Source organism: Myotis myotis, unplaced genomic scaffold, assembly GCF_014108235.1.
Source record: "Myotis myotis isolate mMyoMyo1 unplaced genomic scaffold, mMyoMyo1.p scaffold_m19_p_2, whole genome shotgun sequence".
In the NCBI taxonomy this organism is placed as follows: Eukaryota; Metazoa; Chordata; class Mammalia; order Chiroptera; family Vespertilionidae; genus Myotis; species Myotis myotis.
In genome coordinates, this window is record NW_023416324.1 from 9,590,555 (window position 1) to 9,606,770 (window position 16,216).

At 57.7% G+C, this 16,216-nt stretch overlaps 1 protein-coding gene across 2 annotated transcripts in view; it reads left to right on the top strand.

The window, feature by feature from the left end:
• The window catches only part of PAX7 (paired box 7), a 98,556-nt gene that overhangs the window by 57,824 nt on the left and 24,516 nt on the right, over nucleotides 1–16,216 (top strand). For both annotated transcript variants that reach the window (XM_036350431.1, XM_036350430.1), the window contains exons 6-7: nucleotides 1,201–1,366; nucleotides 2,499–2,701. In XM_036350431.1, the coding sequence (XP_036206324.1) occupies nucleotides 1,201–1,366; nucleotides 2,499–2,701 (369 nt within the window). The remainder of the gene's footprint in view (nucleotides 1–1,200; nucleotides 1,367–2,498; nucleotides 2,702–16,216) is intronic.

Sequence of the window (16,216 nt, forward strand, 5' to 3'; positions counted from 1 at the left end):
TCATTCATTCATTCATTCATTCATTCATTCATGCAACGAGTATTGGGTGAGCACCTACAGAGCAGTGAGCATTGAGCAAGGGCTGCAGGGCCTCTGCCCACAGAACCTGGAGCCTGAGGAACGAAGAGAAGCATCGTCAAAAAAACACCCACAGTAAATAGGAAAACTGTGAGGAAACACACGTGAGTCTCTGAGAAAAGGCGGCACCTGCTTGAACTTAAGGAATTGGAGTCGGAGGAGACGATTCAGCTGAGCCTGCAGGCTGAGTCAGAGGGAACAGCATGTGCAAAGCTTAAAGGCAGAGATGAGCCCCCGTAGAGCAGCCCCTGTTTGGCGCACTCATTCTCTTTCTCTGGCCCAGCCCAGATCTTGCTGCGCAAATTCGGATAAGTGGGTTCTGGAAAGTCAGGCTGATTTAAGTTGGAACCTTAGATGCACCTGTGTGGTCTTGGCAAGTTATTTGACCTCGGTGAGCCTCCGTTTTCCCTTCTGTGCAATGGGAATAGGAGGACATGGTTCGTGGTTCCGTGTACGGACAGACCGGTGAAGCGCCAGCACAGGGCTTGGAGGAAAGGGAGTCGCAGAGATGTTAGGTTAGTTTTCCACTGATGCCTATTTCACAGACCCCCGTGACTGTGGGAGGTGGTTTCCCCAGCCAAGGGGGCCTGTGCCGGAGAAGCAAAGCAGGGCCTCAGGCTCCGGACAAAGAACTGGTTTTCATCTGGTCTCATCCTGGATTCTGGTGGGTTCTGGGTGCGTGGCTTCCCCCTTGGGGGCTTCCTGGAGGAGGTGGGAGCTGGGTGTGTGGGAACAAGGACAGTCTACCCACTGCCATCCCTCTGGGCAGGAGCAGCTGCAATGGAAAGAGCACTGTACCCAGAGTCACATAGCCTGTCACGTGGGCAAGTCACTCACTCTCTCTGGGTCTCAGTTTGCTCATCTATAAAATGGGGGTAATGATCATAAGCCCCTGTGGGAGGTCATGAGGACAGAACGGGACCGTGCCCAGGACAGCTCTCTGCAAACTGTCCCCAGCACAGAAAGGTGGGGATGTCCTCCTGGGGGAGGATGCTGCCTGGACGGAGGGTGACAGCGGAGGGGGAGAGGGGGAGACGGTCGGGGTGGCCTTGTTCTAGCTAAGTCTCAGCTCTCTGCCAGGAGCCAGGCTGAGGGCTCCATTCTCCACTCTCGACCCCACAGGTCTGGTTCAGTAACCGCCGTGCGCGTTGGCGTAAGCAGGCAGGAGCCAATCAGCTGGCAGCGTTCAACCACCTTCTGCCCGGGGGCTTTCCGCCCACCGGCATGCCCACGCTGCCCCCCTACCAGCTGCCGGATTCCACCTACCCCACCACCACCATTTCCCAAGGTGAGTGCCCGCGCCCCATCCTGGCATCTTAGCCGTGCCCTTTGGCCCTCTCTCCTCTGCCCACCCGTTCCTTCCTTAACAAAGAAGGAATAACAAGGGTTGTATATTTATGACCACTTGCCAGCTTCCACAAGGGCAGACTATTAAGACAAAAAGGTGAGGTCCTGCCCTTGAACTTCTTGGCTCTGCCACGGAGCATCCAGTGAGGATTAACAGGGTCACCTCCAGGTCCACATCCAGAGCAGAGCTTCTCAACCTGTTAAGTCGCAGGAATCTCCTGGGTCTTCCTATTAAGATGCAGAAGAGAAGGTGAGCTTTGCAGGAGGAGAAAGATTCCTCCCCCCCTCCTTGGATGCTGTCTCCGCTTCTGCCCTCCCCTTGCCCTCACCCCCCCCCCCCCCCCCCGCCAGCACACAGTAGGAATCCCACGACCTGAGATCTGCTTCATGAAGCCCCGGTAGCCTCCTCTTAAAGGGCTGGCAGGCTGGATATCTGGAGGCTGAGGAGAGAAGCAGGGGAACTTCTCGAGTTCTTGATGAGAAACTAAACCTTTGCCAAGGATGATGGTCCCGTCCGCTGGAAGGCTGACAGAGCGGAATTGCAGCCGAGCAGCTAGGAGCAGATACAGCGGTGCAAACCTTGACCACACCGCTCACTAGCCTGTCACCTCACACAAGTGCCCCAGCCCCAACGAGCCTCAGTTTCTTCACCTATAAAATGGGACCATGGTCTTGCTTCACACCCTTAGTGTTTGTAAACGCACCTGGCAGGTGGTTGCTACTCGAAAAATGCTATCAGGACATGCCTGGATAGGTTAACGGAGGTCTGACTCCGTCCAGACGAGTTGCTGAGCGAGCACCCACTGTGTGCCAGGCGCTGGGCAGCAGGGCCGGTGCAGTCGCCTAGAGGTGGCCTGGCAAGTTGGTTGGCTGTCTGTGCAGATTGGCCAGTCCCTAGTGCCCTGCCCAGAAGCCAGCTTGTTCCGTTTCAAGAGAAGATTCATTCCACTGGATGGGCACTGGGAGGAGGAGGCTCACAGCTCGCTTTCCAAACAGGAGGCTCTTTCCCTCCCTGGGAGGCCCCCCTTCCAGGCGAGGCCACTTGTTCAGCCCTCTCCTGGGTCTCTCCACAGATGGGGGCAGCACAGTGCACCGGCCCCAGCCCCTCCCGCCATCCACCATGCACCAGGGGGGGCTGGCTGTGGCCGCCGCAGCCGCGGACACCAGCTCCGCCTATGGAGCCCGCCACAGCTTCTCCAGCTACTCCGACAGCTTCATGAACGCGGCGGCGCCCTCCAACCACATGAACCCCGTCAGCAACGGCCTGTCTCCTCAGGTAGGCGGCCTCGCCCCTCTGCCCACAGCCCCGTGGCCGGATGCCCACCAGCCCAGCCTTCGAGGGCTCTGGGTGACTCAGGCTGGTGCTCCCTGGGGAGAAAGTTCGCACTCCTTCACCTTGGGTCTGTCTTCTCAAGCTGCAGGCCTGGGTGGCCCAGCGGGTGGACGTAGAGAAAGGGTTTGCATAACAAGTTTCCATACTTCTTGTCCCCCTCCCTGCCCCGAAACAAATAGATACTGTGCTATAGACTTGCTCCTGGCGCCAGGCCACCCAGAGCTTGTGAGACTGGCCACCACCCACCTCATGGCTGTTCAGGCCATGAACGCCAGGCACTTTCAGCCAGGGCCTTGGTGGAAGCCGGGCACATTTCCTGGGGACTTGACTGTGGCTGGGGCTTTGTTCTAGAGCCAGGAGTCCTTCCTGGATTCCCTCCTGTGCTCCATCTCCCGCCTCTCACAGGAGTGGCCTTCAGATGCAAGGCAGGACCCTGTCCTGTTGGTGGAGAGAATGTGGCCGGGAGCTCCATGGCCCTCTACTCCCGTTGGGTCTCAGAACTCTGTTCACTCGCGTGTGATTGGTTGCTGGTTGGGTCACTCATTGCCTGGCGGTGCTGTTAGGAGTCGTGGGACCGACTTTAAATGCGGAGGCTGATGGTGGTTAGCGGTGGGTTCGGGGAACAGGACGAGGTGATGCTGGAAGTTCTAGTGAGTTTGCGGAACTGGCGAGTTCATGCTTGTGGCCACAGCAGGCTCTCGGATAGATGTGCACAGGGGAAGGGATTAAATCCAAGACGGGTTTACCCTGCCTCCCCGCTTCTGAGACACCTCCCTCTGGTCTGATACAAACTTACCTGAGCAGCTGCAGTGCAGTAGAAAGGGGCAGACCGGGAAGGGTTTGAAGCCAGCTGCTCGGCCCAGGTGTCAGGCAAGGTAGCATCCTTGAGCCTCAGCTCATCCCCTGTTAAACAGAAGAGTGGTCAAGCCGAGTGGCACTAACCTAAGAAAGGTGTCTCCGCACTCACGTGCTGATAGGTCAGAGCACCTGGCACAGAGCCTGTTACCAAATAGGGTCAAGGAAGCATTAGTTCTCTGTCCCATCCCCCCACTCCCCGCCATTGCCAAGATAATGTAATTAGTATAGAAACTGTTGCCTGGAATAAAAGGGAGGCCAAAGGGGAGGTCAGCTACAACCCCAACCCCCTGGCCACATCTATCCAGCTACCTGTTTTTGTAAATAAAGTTTTATTAGCACACAGCCCTTCCCGCTAATCTAAAACATTTCCAAGAACGTTAATTCTCTGCATGTTTTCGATTCATTTCTGTTTGCCTCTATTAATGTGTGTTGTTCAGGGCTAATGACATTGTAGTTCCATCATTTACTTGTGGGTAAGTTCCCTTCTCCTCTCTAAGCCTTGATTTTCTCCTCCACAAAATGGGGACACTACAGCACCTACCTCCAAGGTCCTTGAGGATTAAGGGAGACCATCTGTGTAAAGCCCTCAGCCAGGTCCATGCAGAGTTGAGTGCCCGGTAAACATGCAGCTGAATGCAGAGCTCCTAACGGTGGTGCTCCAAGCCCCTGGGGACCCACACGGTAGGGGGTGAGGCAGCCTGCAGACCAGGATGTTTCCCCAGTGGAGCCTCTTGGGGATTCAAGGCCATGACCTCCGTCTCATTAGGGCCAAGGACTAACTGGCCCAGCTCGCCCTCCAGAGTCAGGAGATAGACACAACAGGATCCCCGAGCTGGTGGGGGGAGGGAGGATGCTGCAGAGACGAGAGGTATCCACCGAGAATGTGGGCCGGCCTGGCCTCAACAAAACAGGAGCATTGCTTGGGAATCGGAGGAGGGCCAATGAGAGGACGTGGCCAGCCATCTCGCTGGACAGACGGAGGGCCCAGGACACATTGGCAGGACCAGGGCTGCGTTCAGGGCACCTGTCTCCCTGAGGGCTGCTCTTCCCAGCCACACTGGTCTCAATGTGGGATGAGGTTTATCCTCCAAGCAGCACTCTTGCCACAGGACAGAAGAGAGACTGGGAGACCAGGCCCCTTGCGGAGTGGTTGGGGGGGGGCGGGGCGGGGTGCTGTTAAACAGTGTGGATGTTCCATGCACCGTTGGGGCTCAGAAAGGAACCTCAGGGAGGGAGGGAAGAGGAGAAACAGACCCACCCACGTGAGCAGCCAGATGCAGCCCCACCCTCCGCAGCTTGCTCCCCGCTCCGGGGGTGGGCGGAGAGGCTGGAGGCGTGATGGATTGGGCGAACTTCAGACACTCGCCCAGAGGTTCCCACCAAAGGTGTGAAGACAGATGGAGGGTCTGACAGGGGCAGAGGGGACCAGGAGGTGAACAGCTGCTGGAGGGAGAGGGGGCTGCGCGCAGGGCGGGCCGGGGGCAGGCTGTGTGTGCTGCTGTGCGTGCTGCTGTGCGCTGACCCTCCGGGGTTAAGCTGCGAACACTTCCTGAAGGAAGGGGGCGGCGAGGGGGTGCTCAGGTCTGGTACAAAAGTTCCGGCATCTCTGCGCTCTGCGGCCGCACGCCCCTCCTCCATCTTAGCAGCCCGCTGACATCTTCACACGCCTCTCTGGTTTGGGGAGGAGGAGGGATTCTCCACCTCCCATGTCCTGTCTCCCCAACAGGAGGAGCCCACCTGGGAGAGAAGGAGATGATGGGCCCGCTGGGGTGGGGTTTCCGCCTGGGCTGTGGGCTGGCACAGGTCCCCTCACCCAGGGTGGCAGGTCCCTGCCGCTGCTGCCCAGGTGGCCTTGGCCCGAGGGGATTGCGCTGGGGGATGAAGTTGGGGCTCTGCTGAGTACCTGCTTGTCACACTGGCTGGCTCGCTACTGCCTGGGGAAGATGTGCCCCTCCTGGGGTGCCCCCCCCATCTTTGTCTCAGACCCAGCTCTGGAAGCAGGTGCTGGGAGCTTCAGGGACTCCTCAGAGAGGCTGCCCAGCAGAAGTCCACAAAAAGCCACTCACTCATCTCAGCTCTGCCTGGCCCCGGACTCAGAGTGTTTGTGAGGTGCCAGGCACTGCTCTAGGCATCGGCCAGGGAGCAGGAGGGGGGCAGGCCCTGCCCGGGCCCCTGTGGAGCTGGCTGTGTCATAGGGCAGGCAGACAATGCACATCCGGAAACAGCAAGTCACGCACTACGTGTTGTGCAGAAATGGACAAGGGCAGCTAGACTTTCTGAGCCCCTGTGACCCAGACCCTGCTCAGAGCGTTTCCTGTCTTCTCATCTATTTAAGGGACATAACCGGGATCCAGCCCTCGTCTCTAGAGCCTGAGCTCCTAGCCGCTCACACTCCTGCCTCAGAAGTGCCCACACTCACGGTCTCTTTTGGAGATCGGTTGGCAGCAAGAGGAAACCATCTCAGGAAGCTGGTACCTTCAGCTCGGGGGAGGGGAAAGCTCATTCAGCCCATGCCACGGATGAGAAAACTGAGGCCAGGACCACAGGTTAGGGGGTGATGGGCAGGGCTGACTCAGACAAGTAAAGCCTTCCTAGAGGTTTGGATAACCACGAGGCTTGGTCCCCTCCTAGCCCAGCCCTCAGCCACCCCCGAAGGCAGCCGTATAGGGCCAGGCACTCGGCACTCGGCACTCCGCACGTGTCCGTCCCAGCTTTGTGCACTGGGCCCTTCTGGAGAGGAAATCAGCCTCTCTCTGCTGGCTCGCTGGAGGCTGGGGACCCCAGCCCACTCTGTCCCCTGTAGGGGCAGCTCCTTGGAAAACAGCCTAAGGCAGCTTAGGACGAAAGGCAGCTTTTGTAACCGTAATGACTTTGAATAGTCTGATACCTGCACACTCATCGCTCCACACTGGCTCATCTCTAGGACTCGCAAGCAGGGCACGCTATTGGGGGTAGTGGGCAGAGAGAAAGGGGGCACCTAGGCCTGTCCTTAGGGATTCCCCAGCCCCTGCCAGAGGAGCTCCTGGTCTGAAAGGAGGCAAAGGGCGGAAGAGAACAACCCCTGGTCCCCAGATGCCCTAGTCTGACGGTGGAAGCACAGCCCTCTCTTGGAGAGCGCCCAGTGTGATGGGGGAGGCGGGCGGCAGGAATTCATTCATAACAGCAGCACTCACCAAGCCTAGCTCCTGAGCAAAGAATCGGGCACAAAGTTTGGCCACGTCAAGGGTCACTTGGGCTGGAGACCAGGGGCCGGTGCCCAGGGCCGGGGGCTTTCTCAGGACGTGTGTGTGTGTGTGTGTGTGTGTGTGTGTCCATGTGTGTGTGTCTGCCTGTGGGAGGCAGCTGGAGTTTCCTCACCCGTCCCCGCTGTTTTAGATGCAGAGTCCACCAGGGTGGGAAGTGGAAACCGAGGCCCAGAGCAGGGAGGAAATTGCCCCAAATCACACAATCACACTGTCGGTTAGTGGGCCCCTGACCCCGGCCAAGGGCTCAGCCGCCGCCTGGGGGAAGGGGGCGTCTCTGTCTTGCCACCACCACCCGCTTTGCTCCTTCATAATGTCCCACATTTGTGGTCCCCTCTGCTCCTCTCTGGAGCTTAACATGAAGGCGCCGGGAAAAGGGATTTACATATTCATTTCCCCCACACGGAACTCATGGAAAATATCCTCTGAGTGTGCAGTTAATCACCAGGCCACAGTCACAGTAAACTAAGCCTTTTGTCTTTCCTGCCTGAGCTCCTAGTAATTCCAGTGGCAGCCAGCGTGCAGCGAGCGCTTACAATGGGCCAGCCATGGACGAGGCCAAAGCCTGTACCTGTGCTCACTCATTGAATCCTGGTAGTTATTGTGACCTGCCTTTTACAGATGAGGAAACTGGCATGTCCAGGGTCATCCATCCTTCCTGCATCCATCCATCCATCCATCCATCCATCCATCCATCCAGCAAATATTCATTAAGCCCCTCCCATGTGCCAGGCTTGCAGTAGGTTCTGGAAAGGGGCAGAGCTAGGAGTCGAATGGTCCAGCTGCAGAGCCCACTACACTGTTCTGTTCTGTTGTGGCCGCCGGGGAGGTTGGGTTTGCAGCCACAGGGACATAGCCAGGGTCAAAGCTCCTCCTGAGACCAGTAGGAATCAGGCTCAAGGCTTGATTTTTATTTCTTGATGAATGGGGTCTCCTGACTGCCCCTCAACCGCGGATCCCCACCGCCGCCCTCCTGGCATCCTTCCAGGCCCCCAGGGGAGCCTATCCCTCAGGGAAGGACATTCCTCCATGAACCCCTGTGGGTGCCAAGTCCCATGGAAGCGCTTTGCCCCTAGGAAGTCATTCAAGCCCCACAGAAACCCTACACTTGGGAAACAGGCTCAGAGAGGTTAAGCAACTTGCTGAAGACCACAGAGCAGGTGGTCGGTGACAGGACTCTAAGGCAGATCTGCGTGACCCTTGACCCTCAGGCAGGATAAGATCAAGCCTGCTCCTCTAGAGAGCGGAGCTGTGCCCCTCGTGCGTGGGCACAGGAAACTCCTTGGCCTGTTCTCTTGTCACTTCCTCTTTGTGTCCTCCCCCACCCCCACCCCTTTATTGGTGACACTGCGTTTATAATAAGCATTTAAAATGAGTCTTGCTGGACCAGGGACGAGGAAGGAGGAGGGAGTGGGAGATTTGTAGGCACGAAGACGGGGAGGGGGATTGTCGGGTGTTAAATAGCCCAGAATTTTTAAAAAACTGATGCAAATCACTGGTAGGAGAGAAAATTATGTGCAATTACGTCCTGATATTGGAAGGTTTTGCCTAGCCCAGGCAACAAGATCTCATTAACAAGCAGAAAATAAGATTGAAATGGTGTGTAAAAGAGCTGAAAAATGAATTTGAATGCTGCGTTTGTCCACAATTACCCCCTCCTTCACACACATTTTATTGCAATTTTTTTATTATTCTTAATCTCTCCGTTCCTCAAAGCAGATTGGGGACATCCTGGCATTACGGGGCGTCGGGAGGAGGTGTAGAGGATTTCCTGCTCCCCTGAAAGGAGACCCTTCTCGCGCATTTTCCAAGGTTGGGTTTTGGAGGGATCAGAATTCATTTCTCCGGCTTAGCGGGTTGTAGGAACATGGGGCTTTAACCCCAGCCCACGCTCCTCTGGGCCGCCAGCCCTTCGCTCTCCTCCCCTCCCTGCGGCTCTCAGGGTCTCCTCTAGGCTTTCCCTTTCCCCGAGAGGCCTCTCCCTCAGGCCCCTGCATGGCCTTGCTAAAGAGCAGCCCTGAAGTGCTGGTTCTGCCACTTCCTAAATTGCTGTGTGGCCCTGGGGCAGCTTGCTTAACCTCTCTGGGCTTCATTTTCCTCATCTGAAAATGAGAGTGGTAATCCCTACCTCTCCGGAGTACCACAAGGACTAAAGGGAAATTTGAGTCAAGTGCCTGGCACATAGTAGGTGCTCAATAAATGTGCACCCCACTCCCCGCCCCCCAACCTATGCCCTGGCTTCCAACACTGTCTTACTCCCAGCCTCTCTCTTCCTGCCCCTTTCCCCCTTCCCTTCCCTCTCTCCTTCACTCCCTTCAATTGGTTGGAAAATAACTGAGCTGGTTTCCAATCCAGAACAGTGTGGGGTATTCTGCTGACCCCAGTCTTGGGAGAGAGGATGCTAGGGTAGCACCCCACTCTGCAGAAAGCACAGGAAAGACTGCCCCCTCTCCCCCATCATATGCCCCCACCCGCACCCCCGCCCAGGGCTCTGGTCCAGGATGAGCTGGGATGGAAGGACTGACGAGCTCACATCAGAAGGACACTGGTTCTGAGTGATTTTCCCAGGATGAGGGAAAAGCGAACTGAGTCACCCCATCTACCCACCCACCCATTTCTCACCATTTCTCACCATGACCAACCATGATGGTGTGGGGTCAGAGGTCAGCTTGTGGAAAGGGCCAAGAGTCTGTGGCCAGATATTCTTGGACCCAAAGCCAAGTGGCATTTTACAGTGTCTGCCCTCCCCCGCTGGCTTTCACCCTACTCAGTGCCAGCCAGCTCCCGGGGACGCCCCCGCCCCCCAGCCCTGTCTGCCAGCCCCCATTGCAGCCCTGATCAGAGCACCAACTGAGGGCCCGGGGCCTGTCCTCCCAGCTCCTCACACGCCCCCACACTGAGTGCCCCTTCCCCTCGACTCCTGGCAGGCCTGCTCTAGGGCTCAGAGAATTGGCCCTGGGGCCCTGGGCATCCTCCAGCCCCTCCAGCCCCTGGGGGCGCAGATCCTGCCAAGATCCTGCTCTCACATCCAGTGCTGCCTTTGTCCACGGTTAACCTCCCTCAGTGGGAAAAGCTGAGTTATTTCCCCCTGGCGGCTCCTTGCCAAACAAAACCACCTGCTCCCGTCAATCAGAGGTCACTGCAGCCTCCAGCCCACAGGGAGAGGCCTGGACAGAGCCTCCTCTCCCATAAAACAGACCGTGTTTATGTCTCTGCTGCTCCACCCTCCTTTCCTGGAGGGGGGCCAGGGGGTAGGACAGAGGCGAGCCTGGGATCTGGAACTTTCCCGACTGCTGGTGAGCGGTGCGTCATGCCCATGCACAGGTCCTGCTAGGAACTGGGGGGCTGGTTTATTTTCTGGCTTCCAGGTGACTCTGGGGCTTTTGTCATTGAGGAAGAAGCAGGAGGGCAACCTGGCCTTTTCTCCTCCTCCTTAGAGGACCAGGTGGGATTCTGGGAAGATGGGGTTTTGAGCCCACCTCCTCGAGTGTGGACAAAAGAGACAGGTTGGAGACTGCCTTCAGGGCTCTGGGCCAATTTTTGCCCTCCCCCCCCCCCCCCCCGCGACTGACACACCTGCAGCAATCTAGACTGCACCCCTTGAGAAGGTGTGGGCGGGAGCTTCGCTGCCCCTTCCTGGCCTAAACAAGCAGGGGAGGGAGACCTGGATGCTTCCAGGCACCCCTGAGGTCAGGGACCAGGGTCTTCAGTAGGACCACTGGTGATGCAGTGACAGCAGGTGCATGATGATTTCTTTGCTAACACACAGAACTCAGTGTCTGGCACATAGTAGGTCTCCACCCACCGTTGGTGACCCCCCCAGGCGTGCTTCAGGCCTGATGACATGTAGCTGTGGTCTGTTCCCAAGAACTTTTTGAGGCAGCTGATCACGTAGTTTGCACTTGGATGTCATTACATATGATTTCCTTCAAATTCGTTTATCTGGTTTCTGTTATTAACAACAGTGGAGGCCCAGATAAGGAATGCATATGGCTGTCTTTGCTTTTACCGATGAGAGAATCAGTGTTTGACAGTTTAGTGGGGCTTCTGGTCAGATGGGATAGGAAGAGCAGAAGAGTTTGAAGGAGGGAGGGCCTGGCCGCTGAAGACTTCCTGGAGGAGGAGTCTCAAAGGGGAGGTCGGATTGGCTCAGGAAAAATAGGAAGGGATAGGAAGTTGGTGCAGACTAGACAGCAGCAAATAATGTGGCAAATACTTAAACGGTGTCTAATTCAGATACATCATGGAATGATCCTACAGACCAGAGTTCGGATCCCGGGTCCTTCCTTACTTGCTGTGTGACCACAAGCAAATTACATGAGCTCTCTGAGCCTCGGTCAGCCTCCCTCAGGCGCCCCCAGATTTCTCATCTGTAAAATGGACTGATACTACTCACCTTGCAGGATGATGAGAAATAAATGAGACTGCGTACACTTAGTACCATGCCTGGCATACAAGAAGAGCTTAATAAGGGACAGTTTTTCCCTCTCTGCTTCCCCCTGCCCTGATCAGAAACTGAATTAGGGATGACCTGCTAGGTGTCTCTGCTTAGGCCATTTTTCTCCTGGGACTGGAGGTCTGGCTCAGCTAGGCCAGGCCTGGTCACTAGTTGGAACGTTGAAAGATCTGAGTTCCCACCTGGCTCTGCTTCTGACCTCCCCCTTTAGGCCTCAGTTTCCCCATCTGTGCAATTAAAGAGATGGATGAACTGCTAGTCTGGAGCCTTGTTGCTCAGAGTCCGTGATTCCTAGGGGTTCTTTGTATGAGCACGTGAGTCCTCCTCTCCCCCCCCCCACCCCGCACCCCCCTCCCCCTCCTGGGGCCTCAACCCGGGCCTGTGGAGCTTCGCGTTTAGCAGTGCCGAGCTGCCTGGTTCGGTGGGAAAGAATGCAAATAGCGGATTTGTCCTTCTTCCTGATTAAACGGGGGCTCTGAGCGAGACAGTCCCCGCAGATAGAGAGGAAGAAAATGAGGGAGATTAGCAATTAATATGGTGGGCGGATGCGGAGCTGCTCAGGCCCATCCCTGGGGTCCCCAGCGGGAGGGAGGCAGCCGGGATGCCCGGCACCTGGACCTGGGAGGCCGGGCAAGACCCAGGTAGGAGAGACGGGGTGATTTTGAGGGTCCCCTAGGGCCATGCTCCACCCCACCTCCAAGAATTTGCACCTGCTGCTTGCTCATCAGGGGACTCCCCTCCAGCACCCCGTCATCACCCCAGTCCCACTGCTGCTGACACTTTTAGGCTTGGCCCTGCCAAGAAGCCTTCCCTCACCCCTCAGGGTGGGCTAGTGGTGCTTGCGCTGTTCATTTATCACACTTTATCAGTATGCTCAGAATACTTGCATTACTAGGCAAGTCATAATAATAATGGTTCCGTTTTTCGAGCACTTTTCACAGGCCAGAGGCTGTGCTATTTAATCTTCCTAACACCTCCTTTGCAAGGGGAGGGCCTCAGTTACTTCTCTCTTTCAAGGGGGCGTTCAGAGGCACCAAGCAGTTTAAATAATTTGCCTGAGTTTCTAACAAGTGGCAGAGCCTGGACTTGAACCCACCTGCCTGGCCCCAGAAACCCTGCTGCTACTCAGTACCTGTCACAGAAATGGTCTGTTTTCCACCTGCCGGTGACATCTCTGAGGTTCCAACCATGGCTCTCGGATCTCAGCTATTCCAGTGCCTGAAACACAGGAGAGCAGGGGCGTCGGAACGCAGGCTCTGGACTCCCCGGGCCTGGTCCCAGCCCCCGGCACTGTCATTTCCTACCTGTATGATTCCCAACAGGTTCTTCTCTGCCTCAGTTTCCCCTCTGTGAAGCAGAGCTAATAATAGCTCCTGTCTCAGTGAGCTAGTCTGAGTTGATATATGCAAAGCACACCGGCGCCTGGCTCAATGTGGGTGGCTCTTTGCAGGTGGGGGCTCCCCCGGCCACACAGGGAGGGGGTGCAGGGCCAGGCCTCAGACCTCCTGTTGCAGAATGAATTTTCTCCCAGCACCTTTGAGTTCCTCTGCTCCTTCCTGCCTCCCTGTCCAGGCATCTGCCCGCCCTAACCTTAGCCAAGGGCCTCCCCCTCTCCCGGCCCTCACACCAGGCCTCCTCTCTCCCTTGGCCCTCTCCCCAGCTGTGCACATTTCTCCGGCACCTCTGGGGGTGGGAACGGGAGTTCGGAGCTGCCCTAGGGCAGCTGGGGCTTCTAGGAGCATCAGCTATCCAGGCCACTGTCCCCCAGGGCATCACTGGGGACCTTCGGAAGGTCAGGCCCTGGTGCAGTCTCGGCTGGTCACCCCACTCTGTGCCTCTGCTTCCTTCTTTGCCAGCACCTTCTTTGGAGGGAGAACGGCCTCTACCCCACCCCTAGCCCCGCCAGGCCTGTCGTCCCCCTTCCTCCTCCTCCAGCCAGTCTTGCCTCCATGGCCTGCCCCTCACACCAGACTTTCTCGGCCCAGCTGATGAGAAAGCAGCCCCTGATTCTTTCCTGCATGCGGCTCCTGCTCTCTCTTTCTCTCCTTGCCCATTTCCTCCCTCCAGTGCCTGGCTGCTCCCAGCCCCTTCCCTCCCTTCAGCCCCCTGGCCCCTCACCCTATTTACAGCACCCCCTTGGCACCCTCTCCTGGCTCCCATCATAAGCCTCCTACACCTCTGCAGATAGGATCCTCTCTGCCCCCTCCCCTGGGCCCTTCCCTCCTCCCCCACCCCTCCCCTCTCCTGCCTTCTTCACACCCTCTGTTCTCCCTCCCTCTTCTCTCCTCTCAAATCCAGCCCCTCCCATTCTCTTTCCCCTAATCTCTCTCTTCCACAGCTTCTCTCACTTTCAGATTTCTCTCACAAACACCTCTTCCTTCTTCATCTTCAGCACCCTCCCCCCCTTGCCTTCACCCCCTTCCTGTCCCCTCTCCCATTTCTCCTTTCCCAACAGTTCTAGTCTCTCTCAGACCTGTCCAGTTCGCTAATGCCGGGCCCACAGCCTGGGCTGGCGCAGGTTCTGGGGGCCCAGAGGACCTGGGTCCGGGCAGGGGTGGGGGCGGTAGGGGGTGGAAGGGGGGATCTGGCTGGATCAGCGTGGCAGCCCCTCCCTGTGCACTGAGCGCCGGAGCCCTGCCTTTGATCCATGGCCCGAGGCCGCCTGACAGTGGAAAATGCGGGGAGACAAAACCACTCAGTCAAAGTGATTCCCAACAACTGTCTCCCCGAGATAAGGACCCGCTCGGGCTTGGCGGCCTGCTTAATTCCAGCTGCCCGGCCGGGATGGGGAGCAGCAGCGAGCCGGCCACCCCCAAACGCCGAGCCCTCTGCCTGGGCTGGGCCAAACACTGGACTCCCCCCACGGGGGCGTGTGGTCGCCGGCCCTGCCTCCAGCATCTGTCCCCAGTGAACGGTGGCCCAGGGTGGCCGAGGGACAGGGCGCGAGGCCGACCTAGCGAGAGAAGCAATGGACACTCATTTCCTTGGTGGTGCCTCCAATGAGGACTTTCTCCCCACCCCAACCCGTTCGTAGAGTCCTCTTTCCAGGGCACTTGCCGGAATGTTCTCCCTCTGCCTCTCCTCACCTATTCCTCTCTCTGATCTCAGCTCAGAGGTCACTTCCTCCCAGAAGCCTTCCCCGACTTGCCAGTCTGCATGGCCATGCTCCCTCCCAGGGTAGCAGGTTTGCCTCTGAATTTTAACTTTGTGGCTATTGTTCTCTCCCCCTAAAGCAAGGACCAGGCCGTCCTGGTGGCCTGTGTTTCAGGCACGAAGCCTGGCACGCACTGTAGGGGTGAATAAACGGCCAGGGGCACGCACTAGACACGGAGCATCTGTTCCATGCCCGGCTGTGGCCCCGGCCTGCCTTCCAGGACTTCCCAGTTAGTCCACAAGACACAAGCAAGCCAACCAGGAGTCAGGAGCCTCCAGGGGGGCGGGGGGCTGCCCAGGCAGGGGCGGAGGAGGGGTGTCCTGGCGCCTGGCACCCTCCTGCCGAGGGGAGTACCTTTGGCCTGACTGGGCTGCAAGGCCCACCCGAGGTCCACCTTTGCTTTCTAACCACCGTCCCGGGTGGCTAGGTGGTCAGATTATGTAAAGTGAGGCCCAAAGGGAGCCTTCGCCTCTCGCCCTAATCCTCCACGGGGCTGTTCGTGGTTGGGGCAGAGTGAGCCAGCGTGTTAGGGGTGATGGGCGAGGGCAGAGGTCATGGGAGGCAGATTCAGCTCATAGTGAGGAAGGGCTTTGCACAGCAGAACTGGCCAGGACGGAAGGTGGAAAGGGCAGCCTTGTACGTCAGTGACATGCCCTCTCGGGGTGTGAGTGTGTGTGTGTGTGTGTGTGTGTGTGCGTGTGTGTGTGCTCACAAACAGTGTCTGGTTTGGTCAAGGCTGTTGGAGAGTGGGTTCTTTGCAGGGTAGGAGATTAAACTGAGAGTCAGTGGTTCCCACACCTGACCCGCAGAAGGGTGTGGGGTCGCTGTTAAAGGTCGAAATTCCGGCTCCACCCCGACAGGCTGCCCCAGTCGCTCTCTTGTGGGCCTGGGGAGCCTCCATGGTAACGAGGCACCGTCTGAGCCACAGGTCTCAGGCCCGGCACCTCTGAAGCATGGACTGGGGAGCCTGCACCTTCTCACCATTGCATCAACTCCTTGACCCACTGCCCGCTTCTTTAGGAAGAGAGTCAGGGAGGGGTTGTTTGAATGGAACAGGGATCCCCTCTGCAGCCACCTTCAAGCTGGAAGCACCTGGAAATAGTTGGCCCACGGCCTCCTTTTACTAATAGAGGCCCCGCAGTCGCCCACACTCTACTGCCTGGAGACACTGGGGTTGGCAGGCCTTTCCGAGGGCGCGGCGGGTGTGGCAGTGGCCCCATCACTGCGGACGGAGGGTCAGTGGACAGCCGTACAGTCATCTCTCTGCTCCAAGTGCCACGGACTCCCTCCCCCACTTTGACACAAAGCCCTGGGGAATCTTCTCCAGCACTGAGCACCGGATGGGGGCAGTGAGGAGACCCCCTGCCCCGCTCCTGCCCCGCCATCCTGCTGGTGTTGGGGACCAGCAGAGAGTCAGGGGATTAAGGTCCCGTGACGGCCCTGGCAAGTGTCTTACACAGAGAGGGTGTGTCCAGGCTGAAACTGAGACACGACGCCCCAGGGCCTGCCTTCCCTTCCCCACCACAGATAATGCCTCCCCAAACCCACAGTCCCCAGGCTCCTTGCCGACTCCAACCCCAGTCAGCACCCTCTCCCTCTCTAGGCCGCTGGGAGAAGCAGCTGTCCCAACTGGGGTCCTGCCCTGCTTGGCCCCTAACGTGGCAGGCTTGCTGTTTCGGCATCTGTTACTGTCCATGGCGGTGACGGCATCCCCGACTTGTTCAGAACCTGGTGGTGAAGCAGGTGTT